This window comes from Scyliorhinus torazame, chromosome 1 (assembly GCF_047496885.1).
Source record: "Scyliorhinus torazame isolate Kashiwa2021f chromosome 1, sScyTor2.1, whole genome shotgun sequence".
Taxonomy (NCBI): Eukaryota; Metazoa; Chordata; class Chondrichthyes; order Carcharhiniformes; family Scyliorhinidae; genus Scyliorhinus; species Scyliorhinus torazame.
This window is the reverse complement of record NC_092707.1, coordinates 335,010,155-335,022,211: the sequence shown is the minus strand read 5'-3', so window position 1 is coordinate 335,022,211 and position 12,057 is coordinate 335,010,155. Positions and strand designations below refer to the sequence as shown.

The window sequence follows — 12,057 nt, the reverse complement described above, 5'->3', positions numbered from 1 at the left end:
AGTAGGTTTTTATACTCACACAGAGACTGCTCCTCCTCCTCCGAACGGCTCCCGAAACTAGGCCGCGATCCCCGGTTAAAGTAGGTTTTTATACTCACACAGAGACTGCTCCTCCTCCTCCGAACGGCTCCTGAAACTAGGCCGCGATCCCCGGGTTAAAGTAGGTTTTTATACTCGCACAGAGACTGCTCCTCCTCCTCCGAAAGGCTCCCGAAACTAGGCCCAAACTAGGCTCCCTTCCTCTGTTATAGACCATCGTAGTGACCTCTTGGCCAAAACACTGAAATAAAAGACGCACAAAAAGAAATCCATTACCACTTAATGCAACACTTACAACATAAATATAGAACTATCTATTATTTCTTGTGAATATTTTCTCAGAGCTTTTGCCTGTCCTACTGCTCCTAGACAGTTCCACCCCACTGGCTGCAGCACAGCTGGTAGAAGGCTGTTGACTTTACCAGTTGGACCTGTTGGACACCTTCAAACAGCTCTCGGCCTTCGGGGAGGGGCTTTTGACTGCACCAACTTGGCATGGTTGACAGTCCTGACCGATTGGGGCACTGGTGGAATGGCAGTGGGAAGCACAAATGCTGTTATCCTAAGAGAGGACAACAGGTTTATACGTCCAGGAGCCACTGGCAGAGAGGAAGGGGTTACATCGCAGCCATCCCAGTAATCTGCTGAATCACAGAATTGTGGGCTGCTGTGAGTGACTGCAAGCCACTTTGAGCTCTCGTAACTGCAGCCATGATAGCTGTAGCCTGAGCCAATGTGACACCAAGCTTAGATGTCATGACTTCCATCTGAGCTTCACTTCCAACACTGAGATGTTGGGCGCGATTTAACGGAAACATTTTTAAGTGTCATTTTGGGCACGGATGGCGGGATGTTTCTCGATGGCCTCGTTGACGAGATCGCTGCTCCTATTTAATGGCACATAGTGCCGGAAATGAGCCCCACGAGCTTCTTGCCATTACTGGCTGTCTCGCCCGCTGATTTGCCAGACATGCGCTTCAGCAACTCGCCGCTAACAAAGGGGAGCTGCTTTTCAAAGCTCCCTAATCATACCCCCAGTCAGCATACAAGCATGGCAGTGTGCAGATCTGTTCCTTGCTTTGGAGATGCCAACCTGGCCAGGCGTCTGGACATTGTGGAGGTTAGGCAGGACATCCTATTCCCTCGAAGGGACAGAGGACCAGTAGCAGGGTCACCAATACCCCCTGGGAGACAGTGGCAGCGGCTATCAGTGCGGGCAGCATCACCAGGAAGACCAGCGTCCAATGTAGGAAGAAGACCAATGACCTCCACTGAGCTGCAAGGGTAAGTTACCACCTCTCTCCTGGCATCAGTCCCTCCTGCCACCCCTCAAATTCCCAACCCCCCCCCTCACAAATCATTGCCTGACATCTCGCACTGTCCCCACATCTGATCTTCATGATTGATCCTCAATACCCCCTAGCACCCACCAGCACAACCCCTTCATGTCTAGTTGCGGTGCCCACTCATGCCACCTACCATTGATACTCCTGATCTATCAAGTGCACGGCTCACAATGCCCTCTTTTTCCCAGCAAGAGAAGATAGGCCATAATAAATGGGAAAGGGCCAAGACAGGGAGCGGTGTACCAGAGATTCGAGTCCTAACCCCCTATGTGGAACAGGCTCTGGAGGTCGCTGGGTTGGCCGAGGAGGGAGCAGTCACCAACAGTGAGGTTGGCCTGCACCACAGAGGTGGGGATTCATGGCCCCTTCACCCAGATGACCTCAAGTGAGTTGTTCATGTCAGGCGAGTGATCCTTCCGTCTCACTGACCACATGTCCATTCTCTCGCAGGATCTCCATCTGATGGGGACAGGCCATCTGGAGTCGTTCCCCACACCCCCGTCACCCAAGAGACCACCTCGGAGAAGAGCTCCGAGGAGATGACTATCGAGGCATCACAGCTATCATTCCTACCTTCTACCAGTGCAGAGACACACTTAGGCTTCTGGAGCACAATCTGGTGAGGCCTCTGGAGCACAATCTGGTGAGCAACTCACAGTTGCTGATGCATATCAGGTGGAAGCAGGAACATCCAAGGGAGTCATCAGCTGGAGATCTGCTGGATTTCAGGACTCAGCTGAGTCCCAGTCAGATGCGGAGGCTCTGGACACGGTTATCCCAGAGCTAATGCGGATGCTAGGACATGGCCAAGGGATTCGGGATGGAATGTCAGTGACATTCCAGTGAGTGCATAGCTGATTGGAGGTGTCCCAAAGTCTACGGGCGCGTGAGATGATGCCGACAATGTGTGGCACAGAGGCCAACACTGCTAGGGTGGTGATTGTGGTGGAACGCCTGCAGCACGAGGTCAGCGTCTTGAGTGTTGATATCCAAGGCATGTCTCAGTCAGTGATGACCATGGCTGAGGGCCTCGACATCATGTCTCAGTCACTGAGGGACATGTCCTATACATAGGTGGACACTGCCGAGGCACTATTGAGCATGTCCCAGTCACTGAGGGACGTGTCCCAGATGCAAATGGACATTGCCAGGGACGGCAGAGCGTGCCTCAGCTGTGACGCTAGAGGCTGCTCACAGTCAAAGGGAGTGAAAGTGACCTTCAGCATATAACCAAAAACAGGGCTCTGTCCTGGAAGTGTTTGTTATAGCCATTATAGCAGTTAACTTATGCAGCACATCTTGTATCTGTAGTGGAATAATCAATATTCATGCACTTTGCACCTTAAACATACTTGGTGGGCATCTCTTATTTAGAAGGCATACCACTTTATTGTGTATGTTTTGTAACCCCTATTCTTAAATACTTAAATGGAAAGGGATAATTTAGAACAACAATTGTGCAATATAACCTCTCAAGTTTAATTACTCAAAAGGAACAAAATAAATCTACTTACTGCTTTCAGAAATGTAACATGTTTTGCTCCCCAGTGCCCCAGTACAAAGCACCATTCAGTGTAACCAGCAACTTGACAACAATTTATGTGGACTGGAGTCAAACATTCCAGCTGAATGGAGAGTTGAAAGAGTACGTACTGACAGAGAACAACATGCGGATTTACAGTGGCTTCGACAGCAGATTACACATTCCAAGAACATCTGATAAAAGTTAGTTGAAAAAACTATTCTGTTTTGCCCTCTTCACAATTCAATCAGTTGATGCTATTTCATGATTATCTTTCAAGAAGGATTTTCCAGTCCATATTGCAGTAAAACAACATTTAGGTCCATACATTATTGAAAGGCTTCTGAGTTTATCGAGCAATTTATGGTCACCGCGGCCTAATTTGGCCTGGCAGCCTTCCTGGCAATGGCACTAAAGTAGGGCATGAGTGGGGAGGGGTTGCAAGGAAACCAAGGGTGGCAGACACATGCTGGCAGCAACCCTTGGGTGAGCTGCAGATACTGGAGGATCATGAAAATAAATATTTTTCTTCTTTCACTTCTCTGATTGCAATCTTGCTGCTATAGTATTGATTTGTGATGTTTATACACTGCTTTTATGCTTAATTGTCTCTCTTTTTCTCTCAATAACCCTTTTAATTTATTTCTGCATTTTCTTATAATTATCCCAATGAGTTCTGTCCCCTTTTCCTATTCAGTAGGTAAAGTTCATTTTTCCTCTGTATCACTTTTAATTTGTTCATGTACTCAAATGTAGCCCGGCCTTTTACTGTCCCATTAATCTCCCAATTATCAGTAAACGGTTGGAAGGAATGTGGTGGTGAATTGTTTTCTTGAACCACTAGCCTCCTTGGTGATGTGTCGTAAAGACCTATTCACCAATAGCCTGTTGCTCAATTTGGATTCCACCAGCACCACTCCTCCTCCAGACCAGATCACAACCTTGATCCAGACATGGACACAAGAGCTGAGTGCCAAAAGTGAGATTCCAGTCACCTTCAATCTCCGTTCCTAAAGGTCAAACGTGAGGCCCTTTGCTGATAATGCCACACGCTTCAGCTCTATTTTCAAAACGGACGGTACGAAAAGTGCAATGACATTCAGATTTTCTGCATAGATTATGCTACACCCAAAGGTTCTTCAATCCAATTAAAGGAACATTGTAAAACATTTCAAAATGGTCATTACAAAAATGCAATATTGTTTAAGTTCTCGACATAGGTCAAATTGGACCTTGAGGTGGCATTAGTTCAGTTGTGATATATATTCTCTGTATACATTCAGTGTGAGTCATACAGTCCAAGGAGAGTCTATATAATTCCCAACCATTTGGTTCACTATGACCTTTTTCAGCACTGGGGCCAGTGCTCCTGGTCACACTCCCGGTGCAAGGAGTGCACCGTTCAGCCCAGCAAGGCCGGCAATGATATTCAACATTAATTCGTCACTGAACCAAGCCCCACGGGCTTCTGGCCACAAATGAAGACTCACCAGCCAATTTGCCTGCACCGTGCTCGCCAGCCCGCTAACAAGATCGAGCAGCACTTGCTCAGCCAACCCCAGCCAGCTCGCAACAATAGTGCCCTGGAGACAGGCTCCAAGATTCGGGGACACAAACCTGGGATGGCTCCCAGACGCAGTGGAGGCCAGGAGAGATGTCCTGTCCCCCCGAGGGACCTGGGATCAGCCATAGGGCAACCAGTGTTGCCTGGGACGCGGTGGCTGTGAGCACTGGGAGTGTGACCAGGAGCACTGGCCCCAGTGCCGAAAAAGGTCAGTGATCTACACAGGACAGCACGAGTGAGTAGACACCAATAGCCCCCCCCCCCCCACCCCCCATTCCCCCCCCCCTCCCCCCCAAGACCTTTCCACCCCCACACAGGCATCCAAACCCCCAACTCTCCATGTGACCCCCAACCCTCCCTTCACCCTTCCTCTCCCTTCAAACACCCCCCCCATCCTTCCTTCACACCCTCCCTCCCACCACTGCGAACCACACATGTGGCTAACGATGCCCTCTCTGTGTCTCCTCAGGAAAAGCTCACCCACAATTGCGAGGAGAGGGCCTAGACTGGCGGTGGGGTGCCAGACTTAAGAATCCATAACTCCTTCAACGAGTGGGCCCTGGAGGTGACTGGGATGGCCGAGGATAGGGCGGTCGCCCACATGGAGGTTGGCAGACGCCACAGAGGTGAGGAACCACCGGGCTCCACCCGGAGGACCTATGAAACGTGAGTTGTTATTGCCTTACTGATTGACCCATCCCTCCCACTGACCACATGGCCATTCTCCCACAGGTCCTCTATCTGACAGTGCCGGCCCATCCCAGAGGCACCCTCTCCAGCCGCCCAGGAGACCACATCAGAGAGGAGCTCCGAGGAAGACACGATTGAGGTGTCACAGCTGTCACCCACTCCCTCCACCTACGCAGCTACTCGCACCTCGGTGGGAAATGTTAGTGGTCAGGCTTCTGAGGCACAATCTGGTGAGCACCACACTACTGATGATATACATCAGCTGGAGGCAGGAACCCCCAGGCGAGACAGCAGTTGGAGGTCTGCTGGATCCCAGGACCCAGCTGGGTCCCAGCCTGATGCTCAGCCCCTGGAGCTGATGGAGACGATAGGGAGCAGTTAGGACATTCAGAGGGAGATGTCAGTGACTCTCTAGCAGAATCATAGCCGGTTGGAGGAGTCCCAGAGGCTACGGGCACAGGAGGTGTCACCGGAAATGCTTGGCACCGAGGCCAACACTGCTCGGGTCGCGACTACAGTGGTGAGCCTACTGTTGGCACCATTAGTGAAGGTGTCCAAGGCGCCGTGCAGTCGGTTACGGCCATGGCTGAAGGTCTCGGTAGAATGTCTGCCTTGCTGGGGGATGTTATCCAGTACCAGGCTGACCTTGATGAGGTTCTACAGGATATTGTTACGACACCCTGGGTGAGTGCGTGGTAAATTTCAGCCCCGCAGACCCCGAGTCCTAATATAAGTGAATGAACGAATAATTCTTTTTTTCAGAAGATCTTTAACCCTTGACTGCTCCAATGAGTTACAGACACCAGATTTATAAGTAAAACATTAACAAACTATTTATTAATAAACGGAGAAAAGATGAACATAAGAAAATAACAGGATAACCATCCACCAGACTACCTACTCCCAAGGTTCCATCCCACCCTCTAACCAGACACACAAAAAAGACACCAGGTAAGGGTTGGTGAGGAATAAAAAAACCAAGGGTTAAAGGGGTAGGTCTGAGACGATTCTTTACTGTGGTTGTAGCCTCTGGGAAATAGGTTTACTCGGGAGGTTCAGGTTGGCGTAATTCCGTCCTTCGACCACCAGATGATGTTTCACCTAAGAATTGCAGGTCGGTGCAATTCTGCCCTTCGGCCACCAGATGGAGCTAGGTCCCGGTGTTCAGATTAGTGCAGTTCTCATCGCCGGCCACCAGGTGGTGCTGTACACAGGATGCTCAGGTCAGTACACTTCTGCCTTTCTACCACCAGATGGTGCTTTTGCTTCCCTGTGAGAACAATACAGCTCTGATCCTGGAGTTTTGCAGTTTTTAGTTGCTTGATTCCTCAAAAAGATGTTTTCGGACCAGCCCATCTGAAAGGGGGTTTTCCCCAGTGTCCAAAGACTACAATTTAAACAGAAATCCCAAAGCCAACCCGAAGAATGTATATCAGAACAGGCAGCAGGACGGGCATTAAAAGGGAACACAGGATAGAAAGACAATATCCTAACTACGTGCCCACTCTCACATGGTAATGGCTGAGTCGCTGCGGAGCTTGCCCCAGACGCAGGTGGGCATTGCCGAGGTACTGCAGAGCATGCCCCAGTCACTGAGGAGCATCACCGAGGGCATCAACATGATGATGCAGGCCATGGGGAACCAACAGGTCTGACAGAGCCAGATGATGCAGGGGCAGCCGGGGCTCAGACCAGCTGCCCCTCCGTCCAAAGATGAATCCCAGGGCCTTTTGGACACCTACCGGAAGGAGGAGCCATTGGGTGGCAACCTGGGTCCATCCCATGGAGTGGCGACAGTGGCTTCCAGCTCTCCAGAATTCCACCCCTCTAATGAGGCCGTGGCTCGGGGTCAGCACACGGGACAGGGCGGAACAGCTGTGCATGTGCCACTGACAAGTGCAGCGGGGCCCTTCTGTCCCAGAGCCCCCAGAGGACACCCACCAGGGGTATCAAAGGCCGTGGGATGAGGTAAGCAGCTGGCTGTCTCCACCTCTGATGTGCATCCCGGGGACACGCCTAGACGGCGTGGTAGAGCCACAAAGGCAAAGCACATCGAGGATCACTGACGGCACAGGGGGAGGGGGGATAGGTTGAGAGGGAGGGGGTGGGATGCACCATCAGGAGAGAGGTGAATTTTAAAACCCAATAAACACCCTTGTGCAAAACCAGTATGACGCCTCTGTCACTTTCTTCCGCAACGCGGGCCGACCACTGAACCCTTGGCCCATCTCTCAATGCATTCCCCCCCTGCCCCCCAGGCACACCTGTGTGCAGGTGATGGGTGTGAGCGAGCATTGATGGAAGAGCACCAGCGCCCAGATTGCTGCAGGTTATCATCAACCCCCTGCCCACGACAGTGACCCTCTGATGGTGCCGACACGGTCCCAGCAACCTGGTGTGATAACACATACCCTGGGAGGGTGGGGGGTGGTAATGAAGATGGGCCAAGCCATGTCCTATGTGAATCGGGCGAATATGAGGGCCTACCTGACCCTCCGGACTTGCTGGTCCCTCGCCACTGCCGTCTGTCCTGCGGCCTCCGGCTGGTCCACCAATTCCTCCATGGCCTCGTTCTCTAGCCCCTGTTGGTCCGGCTTCACCTCATCATCCCGTCTTCCTCTACCTCCTCGGAGGTGGCCGCATGTTCCTCTTCAACAACCTCCATCTCGTCACCCCGCTGCTGTGCCAGGTTGTGGAGGACACAGCAGACCACCACAAAGCGGGCAATCCTTCTGGGGGTGCACTGCCAGAGCGGTCAAGGCATCGGAACCACAACTTGAGGAGTCCGACGCACCACTCAATGACAGCCCGGGTGGCTGCATGGACCTCATTGTACCGGGTCTCTGCTTCGGTCTCCAACCTCCGTACCAGCATCATTAGCCAGGTCCTCAGTAGGTAGCCCTTACCCCCCAAGAACCAGCCACCCATTCTGGGACGCTCCTCGAAGAGGCTGGGGATGACCGACTACCCCAGGGTGTAGCTGTCGTATCCGTGAAGTGTGAACACACGTACATGATCTTCATGTGGTGTTCGCACACAAGTTCATATTGAGGGAGTGGAACCCCTTTCTGTTAATGTAGGGCACTCCCAGATGGCCCAGTGAGCGGAGGGCAACATGCATGCCATCCACAATCCCCTGGACTTGTGGTATCCCAGCGATGGTGGAGAAGCCAGCTGACCGGGCATCTTGCTGGGCTTGGTCCATTTCAAAGTTGATGTATTTTTCCTCCTGGGCAAACAGAGCATCCGTGACCTGTGAGATGCACCTGTGGGCTGTGGCCTGTGAGATGCCACACAGGTCCCCACTCGAGCCCTGGAATAATCCCGAGGCATAAAAGATCAGGGCTGCGACGATCTTCACAGCCACAGAGAGCGGGTGTCCACCTCCTCCATGTGATGCCAAGTCTGCAACGACATGGCACGGGTGCCGCACAGTCTCCTAATTGAGGCGGAGCCTCCTGCGGCACGTGCTGTCCATCATCTGTTCAAATGGACAGCGATGCCTGTACACCCTTAACCGTTGCAGGACTCCCCATCTGGGTCCTTCCCTGGCCTGATGGGCGGTCAGGTCCTCAGGGTGTGGGGCGGGGTCTGACACATGGTCCGCCACCTCGAGCAGCTGCTGACGCTGCTGCCGCCGTCTCTGGCATCTGGCCGCCCTGCCTTGCAGCAGCACCACAAGGGCAAATTCTGCTGGGTCCAAAATACCTGCCGTAGCATTCAATATCTGTCAGGCATTGGAAGAAGATGTTGGACTGAGAAACAGCAGTGGCTCCCATCCTGGGTCCCTCCATTCCCCCATGATCGCCCCTTGCCTCCACCTGGAATGCCCTATAATGGCAATCCAGGCCGCAGCTGGTCCCCCTCACTAGACCCTTAAACCCGGACACCTGTTCATAACGTCACCTGGGCCTCCCGTCGGTCTCCTCCCCGTGACACTCGCCCACCCTCCAGTCGTGGACATTTCCCCGGAGCTGTGTCCCAATCCCTAAGTGTTCGGATCTCGGCTGCTGTGTGTGTGGTGTTGCCTCTGCAATGTTGAGGCACGGTGTACAGACACCACGGTTTGATTGGGATGCTAGGCAATGACTCCCACATGCTACATGGCCCACCCACCCACAGAAATCCACTTGGGTGTGTGAAGTACTCACTTAACCACGATTGCCAATTCTCTATTAGCAGTAGCCTTCAGCCACCCAGCCAGAGGCCTTGACAGTCAGTGGGGGTTATGGGTGGCCAGTAGGGCAGGGGCTAGGCTTGCCCCCGAAAATGCATACAGACGATCCAGGATTGGCATGGTGGTGCCATGCACGGTAGCTGTCCTGCTGCCCACCCAACCCCCAGCCCCCCTTTCCCCCCCCCTCCCACCTTCCCAGAGCAGCCCATCCCTGTGGAGGATCCCCCACCCCCAGCTGAGGGTCTGCCACTCCCAGCCAAGGGTCCCCCAGCCGAGGGTCCCCCACATCTCCGCCGAGCACAGAGGTGGCAAGCCCAGTGTCCCTGGACTCTTTGCCTGTGAGCAAAGTTGGCTACCCACCTCCTCGGCTCCCCACAGAAACCCATCCACCAGGTTTACGTTTTAAAAAGGAGTACTAATCGGCGCCAGAGTGAGCACTTGCTGGGGAGGCCGATGAATAATGGGAGGCCGTTGGATATGGGGTGGCTCTCGTTAATTGTATGGAAATAGGGCTAAAGTGGTGATAATTGGTTTCTCGCCACAGTACAGCAAGATCCCAATTTCACCTACGGGAGTGGGCCGGTTGCATCGCGGTTCTCGTTTTCGGCCTCGTCATAATATGCACCCATGCACATTATGAGGTAAAAACAGGCAGTGACAGACACCCAGGTTAGCCAACCAACATACAGGACAGAACACAACCAATCACCAGACAGAACACCAGAGGGGGACTTCCAACCATAAAACACACGAGGCATCAGCACTCCGCCTCTTTCCACTGGTGACAACTGTAGTGACAGTCAGGGTGTATATATCAGTCAGCACCTTCTACACGTGGATCAGAGCTAGCCTGGTCTAGTAAGTTAGAGTTAGTACACTTAGAGTAGTAGAGTGTCAACCCACAGCCCAGCTGTGTGCATTGTTACAGAAGTTGAATAAATCATATTGAACCAACGCCTACGTTTGGTGTATGCTTTACAGTTCATCTGCATCCTGTTGCAGTCCGTGTTATCCCAGGGTGAATAACACGACAGGCTTCTCCCGCTATTCACCGGTCTCGTTTCGCTCGAGGGAGAGTGCAACGAGGGTGAAGAATTGCGCCCATTGTAAACCATTTCATGGTCACTGTCCCTGCAATGTCTTCTATTTCCTAAAAATAGTTTGCATAATTAGGTCAAGAAGTCCGCTGCTTCTTGTTGCTTCCTTGGCACACTGAAGATTGCAAAGTGACTTAAATGGAAAGGAAAATTAACCAGGGTGTGTAACGGCCAGCTGACTTGTTACACCCTTCTCTGTGACCATGCTGAGGCTGAATTTTACACATGAGTGTAAGTGTCATTGGAAATAAGAGAGCTTTGGTTTGACATTTACCTCCTGTTATAACCTGCCTACTGACGATTGGCTGGGGACTAATGACTATCCCACAATCCTATGGGAGTATGAACTTCCCCAATGAGGGGGGCGGAGAGACTCCTACTATAAGTAAGCTGGCCAGTCCAGGAATCAGGAGGAAGGAGAAGGTAGCAAGGGAAGTTACTGCTATGTATATATTGTTATAGTAAATAAACTTTATTATTTTGTATCCTTAAAACTCGTGCTGGATTCTTCGGGGCCCTTACAAAACCTCCATTGTATGTTTATTTGTAAATGAGCTGGCTTGTTCTGCTGTGACCATATCAAAGCTGAAGTCTATTCAAGGATTCATTCATTTTTCACATTTCAATAATTTGTAAGAAACTGAGGGCGGAATTTTCTCTTTTTCTGACTGTGTCAACTCAGACAGGAAAAGTGGGATGTGGCCCACCGGCTGCACTGCCGCATTTCCCGCCATATCCTTGACAGACAGTCAAAGAAAATCCTGGAGGCGGGTCACATGGCGTATCACTGGTAGGCAGATTCATATAGAGCCCGCCCCGCCAGTAACCATGGCCCATGACAGATTGCACCCTCATCGGGATAAAATTGTTCCCCATCCAATGGATATTTTGCCCCCTCTGGCTTTCCTGCCCGCCGATAATGAGGATGGAAAATTGCCCCCATAGTGTGGAATTTTATATTTAAAAGCAAAACGTATGTGCATCCGTATGTATTACAAGGTATTTATATTAACCATCCTACTGAGTGATCTGTTGTGCCTCAGGTAAAAGTCAACTTTCAGCATAACTGCCTCTTCCTGTAGCAATGCACCCACACCTTCCTATTTATTAATAGATATTTTTGCAGCAGGACAAAAGAAGTTTTTTTTGCCGTTGTGGCAAAAATGTATGTAAAGCATGGAGCTTACTGGAATTGTAATTATGTTTTGCTATTTGTTGTAGCTTTTCTATTCCAAGTTACATGTGTAACAGATATGGGAAGTGCTAGTACCCCCATCATCAAATATAGCACAGCAACAGACATTGGTAAGTATGTTGCACATTTGCTTTGTTTAAAATCACCTGCACATAGTTGTTTTTTAATGGTGTAATCAGTGGAGATGTACATTTTTTAAATTAGCTGAAGGTAGGTTAAACAAAGAAAAGTAATAAAGCCACAACATTTTAACAACTGCCAATTGTTACTATAATCTGAGTTTTTTTCTCATTTATGGGATGTGCGTGTCGCTGGCTAGGCCAGCATTTATTGTCCATCACTAATTGCCCCTGAGAAGGTGGTGGTGAGCCACCACCTTAAAATCGCTGTAGTCCATATGGTGTAGGTACATCCACATGCTGTTAGG

At 51.0% G+C, this 12,057-nt stretch overlaps 1 protein-coding gene across 1 annotated transcript in view; it reads left to right on the top strand.

Moving 5' to 3' along the window:
- Nucleotides 1–12,057, top strand: part of ush2a (Usher syndrome 2A (autosomal recessive, mild)) — a 1,730,413-nt gene that overhangs the window by 1,695,112 nt on the left and 23,244 nt on the right. The window contains exons 70-71 of the mRNA XM_072506478.1: nucleotides 2,934–3,110; nucleotides 11,657–11,740. Of these exons, the coding sequence (XP_072362579.1) occupies nucleotides 2,934–3,110; nucleotides 11,657–11,740 (261 nt within the window). The remainder of the gene's footprint in view (nucleotides 1–2,933; nucleotides 3,111–11,656; nucleotides 11,741–12,057) is intronic.